The following is a 19,386-nucleotide window of genomic DNA, read 5'->3' as shown; positions in this document are numbered from 1 at the left end:
GACGTCATATTGAACCCTATGGATTAGGAACGGGATGTCACTTAAGCTCATATGTGAGTCAAGGCAGGTGAGCAAATACTTTTGGCAATATAGTGTATGTAATATCTATGGTCTATTGCATTGAGTTGTATCTTAACTGAAAAGCTCTCTGAATACAAAGAATTAGCTGCCTGCCATTTAAATACCAAACTGTGTCCCAAACAGTCAGATGTTCAACTATTTTGCATGTTTTGAGACTAAATATCAGCTACTTATAAATAATAAAACAAGATGAGAAATGGAACATGCAACAAATCTTAGGGCTTTGAAGGAAATAAGAAAAAAAATCTTTTTAGTAAGATAGTGTGCGCAACAGCGATTATTTATATTTACATATTCTTAAAGTATCAACATTTTATATAATTTACCAGATTGTCCAGCACTCACATCCATCCATTATAGAAAATTTTAAAAAAGGTATGTAAGTCGAGGGGCGTTGCATCCTATTAACCATGAACCTGTAGACAGACGTTAACATGAATGTAATGACTGACCTTTGAGACGGATACGAACAACAGTAACAGACGAACACAACGCAAACAGCCCGGTAAAATCTACAAAAATAAATGTTTTCCTGTGATTCAAAAGTGCCACGCACATGTTCCTGATGAATAATATTGATAAAGCAGCTACAGCAATGCCACAGAATTCAGACATACTGCAATTATTTCCATGGTCTGTGACAAAACAACTCAATAATTGTCAATGACGCCTCGTCCTAAAGCCTTTATGTACTTTTTTGTATTGGACAGACTTAGAAATTCATTAAAAATGTATGTTTGTTTTGCCTTTTGTTGATCACAGATATAGAGAGGTTTATATAGTTAGATCCAAGCCTTTACCTGAGTCACTGCCACTGCTTTCATTTAATTGGCATAAAACACTGTTAGTAAAAGCTTCATTGTCCTTTTATTTGGGTCAACATTTTCTTTAAGTCATTGATTTCATTCATTAGCATAGATTTTGTTATAGAGGCTAAGCAAACAGGACCTAAGATTATTAATTAACATGTCGTTTCAAACTTTAAGGGGCAACTATGAAAGCCGTTAAAGAAACATTCACAGGCATATGTCACAATAAAAGACATATCCCATACGGACCATGTAAATAAGGCAGTGCGCTTCAATCAGGCGGAGTTTTTCTCAAACAATCCAAGAAGCATCGTAAACTTGACAAATACAAGAGAATTACTGCAAATCTGAACGAGAAAAAAAAGGTTATTTCATTTCTGATATTGTGGAGACATTTAAATCTTTAAAATAAATAAAGATGCATGTGCTCTTATCAGATGCACAAGTATTGCCAGGGGATCGGACAGTTTTACAATAATAAACCTAACAGCTTAAAACAAGCGAGGTTTGGGAGAGCTGCTGCAGAGAGAAAGCTCTGCACATCACAATACTTTAATTGTAAAACTGTCACGTCCTATATGGTAAATCAGATGAGAAAGTTCAGCATTCATGTCCACATGTGAACAACAACCACAGTATCCGTTGAGTTTTTCAGCTAATTAAATGGCTCATTACTGATCCACTGCTTCAGGCTTCAGAAGACAAAATGTCGTCAGATATTATCTCCAACGAGGTACCAAAGGTTATGATATAAACACAAACAGCTTTGTAGCTCATTGAAAATCCGTAGTTACAGTTATTATTTAAGATTTACCTTTTTTTAACAAAAGAAAGAAAAAAAAAACATTAGTGCCAGTGAAGTAGTGGTCTGTTACAGCACCAGGTGTATTAAAGGAAGGGAGGACGCCCTGAAACATTGAGATGAATGCATCCATTTACCATTTCAAGTCTAAAGCTGCTTGCTCTACTTTACAAAACACCCTAAAATATCTATTTCATAATAATTGTCATAGGTTTTTATCTATACAAAGTGCTATTGAACAACATTCCTACAGGTGACGCTTACAGTACAAGACTAGTTTGCCAAAAGGCAGTTTTATTATTCCATGTGCAGCATTAAAAGGCGCTTAAAGATCATTTTTATCTTGCTCACAGAGGGGTGGGGGCTGGGCAGGTACAGTTTATTTTATGTCTCTATATGTGTAGATATTTTTAATGGTTCCATTCTAACACATCTTCTTTTAAAGTAAATGTCTTAATTTAAAAAAACAATATCAAAAAACTACTTTTAGAAAAAAAGCTATATTTTGTAAAACCTCTGTAAAGCAAATTCGACATTTTCCTAATTCTTTTTTAGTAAAAGAACCATTTATTATTTGCATTTCTTATTGATTCCAATTTGTTTCTACCAACTCATCAATTCTAAGCTTCCAAGAACATTAGTGTTTGATATTTAGGAATATATTTTTTTTTTTTTACATTTTCTCCCATTGTTTTCAGTTTAAAAACTTAGGACTTTGTTTTTTTTATTATAAAAATGTGTACATAAAAAGAAAAAAAAAAAGTGAGAAAGTTTCCACTCAAAACAATTCGCACAATTAGAACTTTTGCTAGAATTATTTTGGAATTACATTTTTTTAAAAACATGTTTTTTTTAAATCGGTAAAATCATTGGTACTAGAGGCTAATTCTGATGTTATGGTTTTGTTTTCTTGTATAATATCAACAGAACACTTAAAAAAAAGGCTGAAAAAATACCAAACAGTAATGCTACTTTTTAAACCAATACTGTTAGCATATCTTGCGATTGCTATAATGCCAGATGTGGGGATGATGAAATGTTTTTCAATGGTGAATAAAATAGAAATACTAATTTAATGACATTTACAAAACCATAACATCAAATAAGGTGTCTTAAATACATCTGGTGCTAACGAAAACCTAGGCACAAAGAAAATAGCTGCATTTTATCTTTGATCATAACTACCATCACCAAGCATCACTGAGGCCTCTGTGTTGTTCGTGCAGGAGATTGCATGCTTGATGACAGCTTTCGGGAAGATGCCGTCTTCTCTAGAGGCTTCTTCCCGTCTGTACGAGACTTGCTACTTACAACAGAAGTGGAAGACTTGGACTTTCCTAGTAGAGTGCGACTTAGGGAGCTGGGGGGCTTGGAAGACTCCTGCTTTTCTGAGTTTGACTCACCTCCAACAGTTTCTTTCGAGGTTTTCAAAGACCCTGCATCTCCAGTCTTTTGATCATCACCGTCCTTAGTTGGTCCGTTCTGCTTGCATGTCCTCTCTGAAGCCTTTTTGGAAAGGATGGCACTTTTTCCTAAATCGGCAGACCTGCGACTTTCTCTCTGTCGGAGCGCACTTTTGAAAAAGGACAACCCTTTCTCCTCGCCTTTGCTGCTACGTTGCAGGTCTCTGGTAGATACACTGGGAGAGCGCAGGCTGGTGACAGAGGAACTGCTGCTAGAACTCCTCACGGACCTCCTCTCAAGCCGATTGCTATCCCCGTTCTTGGAGAGTGAAGATCGGGACACGCAGCTGACTCGATGGCTGTCGACAAGTGGGCTGGTGTTCATAGAGTCTCTGCTAAAACTCCTTTCAATCAGTCGTTTCCGGCTGCTTGTGGAGCCTTTCTCAGTTACGCTGGAGTTCTTCTTTGCAGTCGGAGAGGGTGAAGCTGAAGACTGAGGTGTGGAGCGGAGGTAAGGTTTATGTTGAGGGGTTGCCTCAGGAGTCTGATTCAGATTCTTGGTTTTAGAGGGGGTTCCACAGGGTGTCGAGGTGCTTTTCTTCATATTTTCAGTCTTCTCTTTAGCGCTACTCGGCTTCTTGCCTTTTGTAGACGTACTGGAAGACATGTCAGATATTGGGTTCTTATTGATTGAGCACAGACGTTTTTTGGAGGTCTTCTCTTGCTCTGCTTTGTTGGAACCCTTAATGGAGCCTGTGCTTTCAGACTTCAAGGTAAACCCTCCGATGCTACTTTTACGTTTCTGCTCTTTGGAGGGGGTTGCTTGAGTTGGTTGAATGTTTTGGTCTACAGCTGTGATCTCATTGTTGTTTTCAGTTGTGTCGCTTTTGTTGCTCTTCTTCTCCACTGGGGTAGGAGCCCTGCAGTACATCATGTCTAGGAACCTTTTGTTGTTGTCCTCACTTTCCATCATAGATAAAGGAGTCCTGCTGCCAAAGTACCGTTCATGTCTACTGTGGCTGCCAAAACAAGACGTGGAAACCTTGTCATCTACTGCCTCTCCTATCCGCTCCAGAGGAGGGGAGCAACGGGAGTCTAGAGAGAAGCGTGAGGGTGAGTTGGATCTCATTTGCAGCTTAGCAGAAAGAGACCAAGAGGGCTTAATTCCGCTGTCACTGAAAGCCAAAGGGCTGGCAATAGATGACCTCGAGGACAAGCTCTGCCGCTGGATGCTTCTCACGAACGGACGAACAGAAAATCCTCCTAAAAACAGTAAAACGTTAAAATTCTTCTATGGATAAAGGAAAAAAACACAACATATATGAATACTTATAAGTATCTGTCTAAACACCAGACCAAAAGGTGGATTAATATTAATAATAACCACTTTACTTGATAATTACCTCTAATTTAAATGTACAAAGTATATCCATCCTCTAGATATGCAAGACTTTAACGCAATACATTCAAATTGTAGCAAAATGAATGAGGTAAAGATTACACAGTAAGCTAAATTATTTTTTTCTGAACTAATTTATGTTTTTTGGGACAATTTGCAAAACACAATTATAAAGGTTTTACGGAAAAAGCGTGAATTAATCGGAAAAAAATTCACCTGCTCTATGTCATTTTCTTTAAAAGCTGCATCTTTGGCTACATTCACATAAATACGGCCTATGAAAAATCATCCTATTCAGACCGAAACAATCTGCCCGGAGCAGCAAAATATTACGAAACCATTTATTATTTATGTATTCAAACTGATTGTGACAATCCCTGCATGTCCTGTATCGTTTATTTCTTCTCCAGCAGTTAAAGTCCAACCAATAGACCAGATTTATTCCTGTCACAAGTCTGAGTTGATGTTCTTTGAAATAACATAGCAGACCAGATTTTTACTAAACAGCCCTTTGATGTTTTATTATTGCATCCATGGATACTGCAATGACAATTATGATCTGGTATATTCTGCATTTTTGATCTACAACCGACCTAAAGATTTATTTGCAGAAAACCTCAGGTTCTGTCAGGCAGACTGACATCTTATAAAAGCTCAGAGGCTTTGATTTGCCACAACATTCACCTTGTTGACTTTGAATCCTTTCAAATTAGCTTTTGGTATTTATGCAAACACTTTTTATTACCTTAGAAAAAAGCCAGCCTATATTACCCTTGACTTCATTTAGTATAGTCTTATATATACATATATATATAAATATATATATGAAGAGCTATAGGTGTATATATTTTATCTTTTTTATTTTTATCTTTTATTATCTTGTGTAGTTTGATGTGTATATATATATATATATATATATATATATATATATATATATATATATATATATATATAAAACTGTAACTGGAGCGTGTAACAAAAGTAATTTTCCTCTGGGATTATTTAAGTATTTCTGATTCTGATATTTGTGTCCAAGAAATTTAGTATAATTGTCTTAATGGAAACCCTTGGTTTGAACTTGGACTATTGTGTTCTATGACAAATTAAGATCTTCAATGTGAATGAAAGTTTATCCTCACCATCATCCTCATTACGTTCTGGAAGAAACTCTGACTCAGCAAGTGAAGCCAGGGATGTCCGTCTGGATGAAGCTCCAGAGGCCAAACTGGCTGGTCTGCTTCCAGGTAACCTGTTGATCCAGTGGTCACACAACGACGAGCTGGTAGAGCCTGTGCAAAACAAAAGCGGGGAAGCGCTTGTAAATACACAATGACACAAATGCAAAATCATTGACAAAAAAAATTTAAATAAAATGCATACCGAAACAATGCAACCTAAGTTAGCAGTAAAACTATACTCGGACAGGAATGTGGAGTTGGCAAAACAAATAATCAGAAACTGTAAGTTCTTTATAGCTTGTTTGCAACCAGACAGTATAGAAAAGAAACTGACCAGCAACAGAGCTGTTGGCAGACCAGGAAGGAATCGCAGTTCTCCTCTGATAAAACAGTATATAAGCTGTCTGCTGACACACAGCATCATCAGCAATTGGGGTCACCTCACTGTCATCAAAGCAGTACCACTGACCATCGACAGAGTTCTTGCAATAAGCTGCGAAAACAAACCAAGAATAAAATTGTTCAATTTAAAAATTGAACAAGCATTTCATCGAATCTAGAATGCGTGAAGCATTAAAATGTGCATTACCAGTGTAGTGGCCTCCGTGCATATTGCCATGATGGTTGCACACAGCATACAGGTCATAAAGGTAGTCATCAGGGTTTCTTCCAAGCCCATAGGACCGTCTCCATGGCGACCAATGAGAAGGTAAACTCCAGCTGCTCTGGCTTCTCTTCACCACATGTGGAGCCATGTCCATCCCCATCAGTGGGAATCTCACCATGTTCTGCATCTTCACCCTCCGGTCTCCTTCCTGAAAAACGATGCAACCAACATCAAGCAGATTAGAGTTATGATAACATTCATTATGGACAGAAGAGAATGAAACTGCAAACACTAAATTGCAAGCCTGATGCGCTCAAATCAACTTTTACTCTGAAACAAAGAAAAAAAAACATCAAAGCCTTCCCCCTCACAAAACAGCCTTCTTCTCCTGAATCAGACTGAATAACAACCCCAACTATGTGTAGAATCAGGGGCGGATTTACCTTTAGGCAAAACTAGGCAGTTGCCTAGGGCCCCAAGTTCGTGGGAGCCCTGTAAAACTCCTTTTAATTACAGCTTTTACTTATTTGAGCACGTTAATCATGTTTTTGATAAAAAATGATTTTGTTAAAATGCCATCAGAATGCTTATGTGTGTCTCGGTGGGACCCCCCTTTGGAGTCCTTTCCATTGGATCAGTCCATTTGCTGCGCATGTGCAGAAAAGTCCAAACAAACAGCAGCAAATCATTTGAAAACAAACTGCGGGAAGAGTAGTGTTGTCAACTTACCGCTTCTGTCGCTATATTTAGTGACTTTTTAGACTCCCCTAGCACTTTTATTACAAAAAGTGCTCAGCGCCAAATCTAGTGAGTTTTTGCTGTTACTGGAGACTTTGACAACAACATATACAAGACATACAATATATCGTAAAAGCACCAAACTCTGCTCTCCAGAGCAAGTAGATTCATAACCCCACCTCCTGCTCTCCTCTATCTTGTCTGCTGTCATGATTCATGCAGCTATTATTTCATGCAAATGAAAAATGGAGAACAGAAAAGCAGATAATGGCTTGCCATGTTTCAGGTAAGTGGTTTATTGTCATTTAGTTGGCACAGAATTTTAATTTAGCTTCTCTGATCACTGACCTGCTAATTGGTGGCAGCTCAGGGCGGGGCTATTAGTGTGCACACCTGAAGGGCTTTGCCTGACACTGGCGGAGGGGTAAATGACACCTAGAAAGGCGGCAGCTAATTTCTTGCAAGTTGTGTAAGAGACTCCTGCTAAAACTAGCTGCAGAGAATTTAGAACCCATGTCATAACACTGAAGAGGCAGCCGGTAAAAAACATGACTTTTTATTGGATCTTAATGCTACTGCTGTTTAATTTAGTATGTTTAATTTGAGTGAAGTCCTCCTCGTTTGATTTGAAAATGGCTGCAGTGTTGTAAATTTGGAAAATCTGTATCCATGTTGTGCTTTATGGTGTTGTCTTGTATGTTATTTATGGTTAATTGTCTGGGCAAGGTGCAATATTGTGGGACATTTTGTAAAATGCTGTCATGACATGAGATTAGATTGGTTCAAGTATTTTGATTCCATTTATAGTTTGTATGTCCTGAATATTATGTGTTCACTAACCATCCTAACTGTCTTTCTGTCCTAAGGTTTTTACCTGACTGTTGTTAAGACTGACCACAAAATGGGGGAAATAAAAAGAATGGAAAAAGTCTCAACTGCTCTGTCTGAGTAAATCCAGCTATACTCTTAAAGTTATGGGTCCACCCCTTTCAAGTGTGGGCTGCAGTTACCGAAACACTTGACATTTACTCATATTAAACTCACTGTTTCCCTCATCCTCACCACAGCTCATCTTCCGCTCATCCCAACATTTTGCTGTGTCTCTTAGCACTGCTCACTTTGGAGATATTTTTCAAACTTTTTCTTGGTTTTACATCAGTTAATCACAATTTAATACAAAAAATAAATAAAAAAATCAATGTTAACATTATCATCTCTGATAGAAGACACCTTTGCATGCCCGCTCATCCTAAAATAGCTGAATTTGGAGCAGTACTGTCAGCTTAACTCAACATTTTACTATTAACCGTAAGTGTAGCAGCTGAGATCTATTTCCTATTTAATGTTTTAAATACTTGGTTGTTCCTCCTCGTTCTTGTTGTTCTTCCTTTTGCAGAAATAATGCATACATGCAGTAACATCCAGGTTCTTCAGCAATGCTGATAAACAACTATCAAATGAGGAGTGTTCTCTTTGTTTGTGTCAACCATGCATAGTATTAATGTATAGAAAAAACTTCAATCTGAAGAGACTGTATTTGTATGACTTCATATTCATGGTTTATCAATATTAGTTTTTTTTTCTTAAATTGTTGGAATAAATTAATCATTTTCTAACATATTAAGATGTACTTATTTGATCCCTAGATCATGCTGCCTTAACTCAGTGACCTGCTCGGAGGAAATACCTGTCTAAACCTCTTGAGGTGCAGTATGAGCACATCTGGTAGCGTCCACAAGCTGAGCTTAATCCGACCCTGCTGCAGCTGCTTGCAGTGGGGACAGCGCCAGGCGTCGTCTGGAGCCAGCTAAAATACACACAAACACACAGAGCCAAAGAAATGTTTCAACCACTGCTTTTAAGGCAAGCTGAAAAGCTGAACACACAAACAGGCACACATACTACGACCATTTTCTCTACTGCTTTTGCAGAAAAAGCACTTCAAGGCAAGTTAATCCACAATGAAGGAAAAAGCAATTTTTTGTTTGATACATAGCATTAGTAGCTGCATACAGAAAATGTTCAACTTTACCCAAGAAAAGCTGTTTTTCCCCTCAATCTTTTTTTCATTAACTGGTTTTGCCAGGGCAGATGTAGGATGTATACTATTAATGACTAACTACTGCAGGAAAATTCTCTCTGACAGCTGGTTTATACTAGGGCTGGACAGATAATTGCATTTACAATATAATAGCAATTTGATCAAAACACAATTTTAAAGTTTGCTTACATTATATTTAACAGGAATAAGACTGATTTTCTAACTTCAGCCTATTAGATCCTAGTAATACAATTAGAGTGGGCTTGCTGCAACGCAGAAAGGAAGCAGCTAGCGTGAAGATCCATGCAAACGAGTAAAAGTAAGCAACAGTAACAAGAGAATCCTAGTTTGTACCTGCTCCTCCTTAGTGTAGAGCTGAAAGCACTGAGCGAGGGTGCAGGCCTGGGGCTGATGATGCTGCTGTCTGTGCATGTAGACACTCTCAGCATCTGGAATATATTCTTCCTCTGTATGACCAAACAGACTGTGGAAAACCAAGGACAGTTCATGCAGCATGAGAGGACAGATAGAAATGAGTCCTTGGTGCTCTCTGAGTACCTTATTGTTTTGGTCAATGGGTTTTTATACAGAAGTGCAGTACATGTTAACACCAAAACTGTGGTAGTAATTGTGTCAATTATAATCAGTTCTTCAAAGTTCGCAAAAAAACAGGTCAGAGAATACTTTCAGAACCTAATTTAACAACAACAATGTCAAGCAAAGAAATCTGTTCCAGGAAAACGAGAACATTTTAAAAAGAACATCTGTTTAGAGAAAAATCTGTTTTTTTGTCCCTAAATCAGACACTTATAAAAAGCAATAAATATTAAAATAGAAATATTTAGGAGTTTAAAACGGACACTGTCCTGAATATATTACACAATTACTTTGAGGTTGCTTAAGGGGAAAATATTGATTGAAATGTTGATCGAAGTTGTCAGATTAGGTCTCCACACCTTTACTTAATTGTTGAAAATATCTTGATAAACTCTTCACCATGAGGTGAAAAAATGTTAGAAAAAAATTGCAACAATGGCAAATTATTTAGCACCTTAGAGATGAAAAAGACACAAAAAAAGGATAAATAATCAAACTTTACAAACAAGCTTTGACTGAAGGTTCTTGTAGAAAGTGTGTTTAAATAATGACATATTTTCATTTCTAAACTTTTTCATTGTATTTTAGTAGACAGCAACCACTTTCTCATTTCCATAGTGTAGGTTTAACTCACTAGTCCTTGGTTTCTTTGTCCCACTCAACCACAATCTTCACATGAGGGGGTCCACCTTGTCCACATGACTTGTATGCTCTGCGATAAAAAGAACAGAGAATTACTTAAAAGATCCTTCACAAATTCATACATCCATTTTAAACCAACAAATTACCGTTCACATCACTTTCTGCTTCCTACCCTTAACTGTGTAAACACCATTATGTGCTACCTAAATAATAGCTTTTCAATTTAATTCTAACTGTAGTTCAATATTTTAATAAAGTATGGGGAAAAAGTTTGTAAAATTGGTTAAATCTCAACTCTGATCCAAAATTAATTGTAAAAACAGACAGTAATGAGACAACATAACTAGTACCTGATTTTTATAAGCATAACCAATACAGTCCATTAATTTGGTCCTATTGTTTGTTATTAAAAGATCAATAGGCATAAAAACAGCAACACATTATGGATTACTTTATCCAGCAAGGCCAGCAAGAAACTATATTGGTTACACTTTTATTTGATGTATTTCTGCTTTCATTAATGCAGTGGATTAGCAGATGAAACTTAACTCAACGTTCATGTAAAAACATACCTGAATCAAAAGGTAAATTGAGTAGCACATGAACAGAAGGTAAAGATATAAAAAGGATATTATTTACAAATTAATTTCTTTTTATGTTTTAATGATAATTCCATCCCCAAGTGTTTTAGTTTTTTTACAATCTTCATAAAAATCACATCTTTTTATCAGATTTAAGCCACAGAATGTGAAACATATGGTTAAAATAGTCAAACCCTAACATCTCATCTAATTCAAAAATTCCTGAAATTACAGTTGTGAAAAAATATTATTGTAGTTTAATTTTTTTTATATATACCTTCAGTTTTTATGTATTTTTTTTTGGAAGCTTTATTTCGGCGATGGGAAAGAAGGAGAATAGAGAACGATGAGAAAAAGTGGACTGCTGGAAGAACTGCGTTGAACTATGTTTGGCCCAACCTACTGCTGTGAAGCAGGATTCTCCACCATGAACATTATCAAAAATATATATCCATCCAGGCTCAAAATGAGCACCTTGATATGTGCTTAAGAATGGCTTTGTCACCAATCAAACCCAGGTTTAAAGCCTTGAAGGGCAGCCTAAAGCCCACTGCTCTCATTAAGCCATAAAAAAATAAAGAAAAAAAATAACAAACGGTGACTCAGGAAATTGTTTATATACCAAACTGAAAGATTGTTGTTCTCTACTTAAAAAAGAAAACACTAGATTTTAAAATGTAAAAATTTTCTTTTATTATTTATTTAAAAAGTCAATTTATAAAATGGATGCATAAACACCTCCTTTTATTTCAGTGTTAAATTCTCTCTTAAGTAATAGATTATAATTAAAAATGTCTCCAGACCTTTCTCGGTTGTTGATTTTCCTTATTTGGACTTTGCTGATTTTTAATTGGTAACCCCTGATAAACAATATGTTTGTATGTGAAAACAAACTTGAGGTCGCTGTCCGTTCTTGCTAAGTATATGAAACATCAGAACTCACCTTTCAACAGTTGGGTGACACAGTGGTCTCTCATCTTGAGGAAGGAGGTAGGTGATGCCAACAACGCCAACCACCCGGAGACTGAAAGGTCCAACCTGCACAAACAGTCACCTTGTTGTTAAATAATAAAGAATCACTTTTCATTAGTTTAGTTTTTGTTAGACTCACTTCTGTAATAAAAGAGTCCACCACTAGTAAAATGTTCAAACAAAACATGCAAAATCTAGGCAGGAATTTAAAGTCTTCCTACCTGAATGTAGACGCCAGGCCTTAAAAGATGCCGCATTTTCTCCAGAATCTCTTTTTGTAGAGCATCCCAAGTCACAGTGCGCTCCATGTAGAGTACAAAAGGCAAGCCGAACCTGATGAAAACATTATACATTGCCGTGATTATCAAATAAAATTGGTTTATGAGATGTTTGATTAAAACAGAAAGGCATAAAATAATAAATTTCATAGCAGTACCTTTTTGCTTGGTGGCCAGTGCAGGCTCTGTTACACACCAGGAGAATAATTCTCTCTGGTCCTACGTTTTTATTAGGCGATCCACTTAGAGGAGTCATCGCCCCCTGCATGAAGGATGGAGTTCTGCTGATTTCTGTCCCATACTTCAAATTGTTATGATTTAGGTTTGCCAGCAGGCTTCCTGTGACACAAAAAGGCATGTTCTGATGTTTCTGTATCACTGAGTGTAAACAACTATAGAAAAGTTTTTAAAAGCATACCTCTTTTTGTGCGCAGGTTTTCCAACTTGAAGGTCTCTGGTGTCTCGAAGGCAAATATGGAATCGCTCTCCTGGATGATGTCAAGATCATCGTCATCATCACAAAATGAGCGATGAAAGCCATCGTAATACATCTCGGTCAGAATAAACTAAAGGAAAGGAAAATCAAATTTACCAACTGATATAGCTGACAAAATGCTTCTGCTGTAATCCACATTCAATTTAAGCTCATTTTTCGGCATTGTTAACAATAATCTGCAGTGGTGCTTCAGGAAAAACAGGTCTGATTTACACATTGCTGCATGACAGGAGGCAGAGCGGGTTTCAGACACTGAATAGGCTGAAACCTTATTCCTGCAATACAGCTTCTCTATGTCAGTGGCCTGAAAGAGACAGGAATAGCACCTGGTCCATTGGGATCTTGGTTTCACGTGACACAGCATCTCTGAGGCGATAGACAGTACTTTTGAGAGGAACAGCAACTCCAATCCTCATGCAGTGAGAGTACTTCCCCTGGTAGACCATTGTCACATACAAGGGCCTAACAAAAAGGACAAAAAAAGAAGCGATGAACAAATAACAATAATAATTTAAAAAAAGAGGAAAATCCTTAAATGGCAAAATAATCAGAGCAATTTAGACAAATCTACATAATTTTAACAGGTATACCCTAAGGAATCTTGAAAATTACAGACAACAAATTCTTTCCTGAGTATTACAACTGAATAATGTCAGTTTAAGTTAATGATAAGCTAAAAGAGAAGATGTGCCAAACAGCCATTTTAAAGAATCGCAGCTGTAGCATGGCCAAGTCCTTGAATATTTTCTATTTTTCACTCAATTTATATTTTAAATAAACCGTCTGGGATTTCTCTTTGTGATATTTGCTCTTATCCAATCATTTTTCTTTGCTAAATCATGTCTTAATTCCTAATAAGGCAGAAAACTGCCAATTAGCACATGTCAGGAAAACAGAAAAATCCTCTATACTTGAATAGCAAAGTTTTGAGCTTAAAGAGAAAAGATGCATGTGGCTGCTTTATAACATTAGATTTGGAATGAGCTTTAAGAGGCAGTTTTGTGCACACAAGAAGTGTGGTTTGTTTCCACTTTGCTCTCAGTTCAGATGTTTTTAAATATAAATATATAAAAAGGAAACATGTTTCTGTTAACATGCAGATTACAACATGCTCCAGGTATTGTCATTTGTTTCTCATCTCTTTTTGTGGCTTTTATCTGTGTAAAAACTGAAGCAGACCTGTTTGATGCGTGTGCCCCAAAGCACTCCAAGCCTGAACAGGTTCCCTGTCTTTGCTTTCTAACCACACACACTCACGCTTCATCTTCATTTCACACCCTGGTAAGCTTCTCAAAACACATATATGCGTATGGAGAGATTAGAAAACACCCATTTTTAGGGCTTACATGCAGGGACCTGCAAGCGAGCACTAAAAACTAGATCCTCCCTGCTGTTCCATAACAGATCTTTAAAGGGGAACTCACCGTGTGTGTGGCAGGGGGATTGGTAAGGAGATACAGAGGAAGGGATCAAAGGTGTTGCTCTGTTTTTGACAATGCGGGCAAGTAAGAGAAGACCTGTAGGGAAAGACAGGAATCTCTTCAGGTGATCAAGAAATAGTGTTGTCAGACTTTTAAGGAATTAAGCCAACCTGTACTGTGCCTGAAACAGCTCTTGCACAAACGAGCCAGCAGAGAGGGGAGGAGAGGGTCCCTCTATGCTCGGGTCATCTTCTTCAATAGGAGGCTGGTTGGATAAGAGAATTATTAAACCAACTGAATATAATTACAGTTACCATCAGGTTCATAAGCTGTTTTGCAATCTATGCTGCTTTCAAATCTGTTCAGTTCTTAAATCAATGAGAAGAACAAGATCAGACAAGTATAATTTAGTCAAACTACTGCAAAAGTTGGTTTGCAAAATAGACTAAATATCAAATGATTAAAGATAATGTTGAAAAAAGCTAAGAATTCTGGAGTAAAAAGTTTTTTTTGGCCTGTTGCTGCCAATTATCCTTCTAGTAGCTTTTAAATTCACCTTAATGGGAGGCCTGCTGTTTGGGTTGTTGGTGTTGAGGTCCTCATGCACTCTGTCCAGCAGCCAGAGCAAAAACTCTTGAGCATCGTGCTGCGAGTTCCCTTTAAATTGTGTAGCATTTTTCGACACAGCATTCTGCAAAAAAATTTACATAAATAAAAAATGTAATGATTCAGCAAATAGAAATCTGACTAACTTAATTACGTAAGCTTATAAATCAATTCAAGTTAGTGCATTTATTCATGTATGGGCACCTCATGATACAAACGATCCATTTATATCATGATATAACCAGCTCAACCAAAATATACAGACAGATCAGATATGTCATTTTTGCATTTTAACTTGTAACACATTTTGATGTTTTTCTATTGTATCCTTATATAGTGGTGGAAATGTCACATTATATAATGCAAACATATTTCTGGTTCTACCTGAGGAGTTAGCGTGTTTAAGGCAGCTCCAACTGGGCCTAGAGATTTTTTTTATTTTTTCATAGTTTCTAAAACTAATTTTAAAGATGAGCTTTTATTTTTAGATGTTTTAATACCAGAGAGATACACACCTGTCATCCTGTCTATCGTGATGAGAAATGCAAGACCCATTCCCAACAAAGCAGATGAAACGGCTTTGCTGGCTTCAGAGAAGCTACAGAGGGAGCAGGCTAATTATCCTGAGACGTGGCTAACTAGGCTAACTTCAGATACACAAACATACTGTTATTATTTACTATGACGAAGAGCCGAGGAGGAAGGGGGAGATTTGGCTTTGTTTGTGAATGATAGATGGGAAACACTGAACAGGGTAAGCGCTAATAGGCCTGGTGGTCTCAAACTCAAATCTTTAGTTGGTGTCCAGCAACTTTTCAATGTGTCCCTTGCTCTACACACATCAATCAAAAGTAGAGATGGGATAATGAGCTCATATTGGTGTCAGGTGTGTTGAAGCAGAGACACAGCTAACAGTTTTAGGACACCAAAAACCCTGAAGCTTGATACAGCAGCTCTTTAGTAAGGACAGGAAGCTCTATTATCTGCTGTGAGCATGGATTGATGTGAAAACAATGACAGCATAGGTAACCACCTCCTCCAATCCATTCCATTTTCAGCAGACTCTAAACAAAGCAATCTCGGGACCTTTTTTCCCCTAATCTCCTAAGATGTTACTCATGTCTCCCTGTCCTCTACTCTCCAAACCTTTATTTAATATTTTACGAGCTGCACCAGAGACAATCAACCCTCCTAGGTGGTATCAGTGCACGACCTGGGACTTCTGAGGGACAAGCTGGAGCTATCAGGACAGGACCGACACCTGACCCAGTGGATACTGGACCAACAAGAATACAGAAGGACAAAAGGCTCTGTGTTTTGAAACGCTGGTACTGGGGTCCCATGGGGAAGTGCACTCAGACCTCTTATGGTCACCTTCTATACTACAGACTTCAGCATGAACAATCCAAGCAGCCGTCTGCAAACCTTCTGACAGCTCTACGGTTGTCTGCCTCTTCATAGGTGAGGAGGTCTAAGAGTAGAATGATGGACGCAGGTCTATTTAAACTGGTCAAGTTGTGGTGACATCAGCCATCTTCTAAAGTATGCAAGGCTTTACGTTATCTTGTTAAACAGGTTGCACAAAACTGGTTTTGTTTGGATGATGACATGTTAGAAAATATCCATCACGATGCAATTTCTGTTCAATTCACAAGACTGTAATAAATATTTTATGATGTCATCTAACCATCTATCAAAGGTATCTTCCTTTATAGCAGCTCTTTTTAAGCATTTGAATCAAACAACAGAATAGAGCAGTATTGTTCCAATTATACAAAACAAAGGAAATAATAAATAAGGAACTGGCCCAAAAAGCCTGATGGGTGCATCTTTATAAAAAAAAAAAAAAAAAAAAAACGATCCCACCTTTTAAAATAAAGTTGGACTGTGGATATTTACTTATATTATGGAAGTCTGTGCCAAGATCCCATGATGGTAAAGGTTATAAAGAGTTGGAGGAACTAAAATAACTGATTAGAAAGGAAAAATATATGGATTTAACATCCATCCATCCATTTTCTAACACGCTTATCCCGAGTGGGGTCGCAAGGGGTGCTGGTGCCTATCTCCAGCAGTCATTGGGCGAGAGGCGGGGTACACCGTGGACAGGTCGCCAGTCCATAGGAGGGCAAGAATGAGGCAAACAGGACAAACAACCATTCACACACACACTCACACCTGAGGGGACTGTAGAGAAGCCTGGATTTAACGTAATAATAATAAGACTAACTGAACACCATTGATCTCACAATGGAATGACAATGTGGGTATTGAACTTTTTATAATCCCAGCACCATTGCTCCATATGGATGGACATGGTATGATTAAATGTCCTCATGGTCTAGTTATGATGCATATATTACAGATTAAAGACATGTTGGGGTGTCTCTGTGAATGCACAGTCACATTAATACCCATTCATTAGGTTTGGGTTCTTACCTTAAAGTCCCTGCTATGCTGAGGTGTGTACTCAAACGTCCACAAAGCCCGAACAAGTCCTGACAGCTGCTCAGTCACCTCTCCTTTGCCCAGAGGACCTTTCTTCTGCAGATGCAAGCCGTTTGTTTTGGGCTTATCTTCCTCCGACTCCTCGCCTTTGTAGTGCTCCAAAACCAGATACTCAGCGAAGAGTTCAGTGTTACTCAGGCACTGCAGTATTGCATTCATAAAGCAGGTGTTACCGTGGTTTTTCAGACCTGACACCCCAGGAACTCTCTCTCCGGACAGGAAACCACCAAAGTCCCCATCATCCATGGGGACATCTTCATTCCCAGATTTGAAAGCGGAGAATCCCCCATCATCCTTGTCATCCTCGATTTGTACCTCAGATCCAAAGTGTGACAAGGCTGTCAGCGTCCTGAGGACTCTGCTCATAAAGCTGCCCACGGAGCGCACCGAGCCTCGCCTGAACAGCTTCTTGCTGAAGCTCGACTTCTTGTCCTTGGTTGCGGCTTTGCAGGACATGATTTCCACCTTTTCACTCGGACAGACGGGCTGTGCTGAGCCAGGGTCAGCTCACTGACTGTCTGCTGCTACATCTCCAAACAGCTAGCCTGCTAACTCCGTTAGCTAACCTTAACCGTAGAAACAGAGAACATTTTGCCTGAGCTGTTTCTTCCTAAACTCACAAGTTTCTTATTATTTATTTTAAGAAAAACGAATACAGACGGCTGAGACAATCAAAATATTATAACCTTGATATTAACTGGTTATTGCTCATTAGTGCAACGTAGTTACCTTGTTTAGCGGCTTTCTGACTTGCAGGGATGAATCAATGATGTTGAAGTATAAAATAACAGCAGCGTTAGCTAATTTATCCAAGGCTAATGCTAGCTCCAATAACAACACGAACAGCTGAAACGGTAACAGTCTGTTTTGGTCGGTATGTTTTGGTCCGGTAGGGGCGGATATTCCGCCATGACATGCAGGTATCAACGGTCAAAGGTAGACACCGCACTGACACTGAATAACATCACATTTTGTGCTCATTTGGAGACACATTCGGGCCAAACTGGAAAGGCTTGATTGGCTTCTTCGTGGCAGCTGCGCACGTCACAATCTTTAATCCGTTAACAGTACCACCTACTGGACAGGAGTCAGCCTGCACTTTTAAAGAGCGTACAGTCATTTCAAAGAAAATGACATAATAATAACATACTACGAATTACACGGAAAAAGTATCCTGTACAGATTTTTTTCAATCCTATCATATCATTCTATATAAGTCAATTTTCTGACTGCTGTTAGACAGCACACAGACCAAATCGACTGAGAAATAGACGCTCACATTCTGATCAAATAATATCTCTGTTTTGTCTTAATCTCACAGAAAAGGGTCTGAACTAGGACTGAAAGAAATATTTCAATTAATCGTGAATAATCTTCAACAAATTTAGTAATCCATTAAACGTTAAATCTACTGCAGTATAGAGACTTTAAAACATGCCTTTAGCTGACAGAGTGACCAACGGCGGTAATTATACAGACATTAAAAAAGGATAAGATAAGATAGACTTTATTGATCTCACAGTTGTCACATCAGCTCAATAGTCAAAATAAGGTGCCAAAAGGAGGAAAAGGTGCCTGGGGTATATAAACTGCGTCCACATATATAAACATATACAAAGGATTGGGAAGAGGGAAAAAAAGAAAAAGAAAGAAATAGGCCAGAGATTTAATGGGACTTACGTACATTTAAGGGGATTTATACACATATGGATGGCCTTATATATTAAAGTGGTATCAGGTAAGGAATAACAGTGAGGTAGTAAGATAACTATAAAAACTGAAGTCTGAATTTAACAGGATTATTGCACAGGTAATTGAACAGGGTATTAAATACTAATTGCAAGTCCGTCAATATGCTCTATCAAGAAGTCCTCAAGAGGAAAAGTTTTAGTTTTACATGGTTTAATTTCTTTAAGCAACCTTTCGCTATCCGATTTTCAATAGATTAGTCGAACAAAAAAGAGATAACGACAAAACAGACTTAAATCTGAGGAAACCAGACTTCTGCTCAGTTTTTCTGAAGATGTTTCGACATCTATCCAGGAGTCTAAACATTGGCATTGGTTAGAAAACATTAGGCTTAACCATTATAGGTTTTTCAATTTTGTCCACTGGTAAAGCTTTTTCCTTTTTTTAAGTTCTATAAAGAAACATTTTCTCTGACATTTAATATCAGGAATGACAGTTTATTAACAGCTTTTTTTGGCAGTTTTTTTTTTTTTTTTTT

At 37.8% G+C, this 19,386-nt stretch overlaps 1 protein-coding gene across 1 annotated transcript; it reads right to left on the bottom strand.

The window, feature by feature from the left end:
- Positions 1 to 959: 959 nt before the first annotated feature.
- On the bottom strand, positions 960 to 18,196 carry usp31 (ubiquitin specific peptidase 31). Its single transcript, XM_038287883.1, has 16 exons — positions 17,091 to 18,196; positions 14,602 to 14,736; positions 14,216 to 14,310; positions 14,049 to 14,141; positions 12,951 to 13,086; positions 12,547 to 12,694; positions 12,287 to 12,467; positions 12,072 to 12,183; positions 11,822 to 11,916; positions 10,290 to 10,367; positions 9,413 to 9,542; positions 8,705 to 8,824; positions 6,262 to 6,487; positions 6,007 to 6,165; positions 5,634 to 5,783; positions 960 to 4,358 (listed from the first exon to the last, which is right to left on the bottom strand). Exons 1-16 carry the CDS (start codon positions 17,613 to 17,615, stop codon positions 2,890 to 2,892), a joined length of 3,852 nt encoding a protein of 1,283 aa, XP_038143811.1. The 5' UTR covers positions 17,616 to 18,196; the 3' UTR covers positions 960 to 2,889.
- Between the last annotated feature and the right edge of the window lie 1,190 nt (positions 18,197 to 19,386).

Source organism: Cyprinodon tularosa, unplaced genomic scaffold (genome assembly GCF_016077235.1).
Source record: "Cyprinodon tularosa strain WSP-4 unplaced genomic scaffold, ASM1607723v1 ctg246, whole genome shotgun sequence".
Taxonomy (NCBI): Eukaryota; Metazoa; Chordata; class Actinopteri; order Cyprinodontiformes; family Cyprinodontidae; genus Cyprinodon; species Cyprinodon tularosa.
Note: the sequence above shows the minus strand (reverse complement) of the source record. Positions and strands in the feature narration are given on the sequence as shown.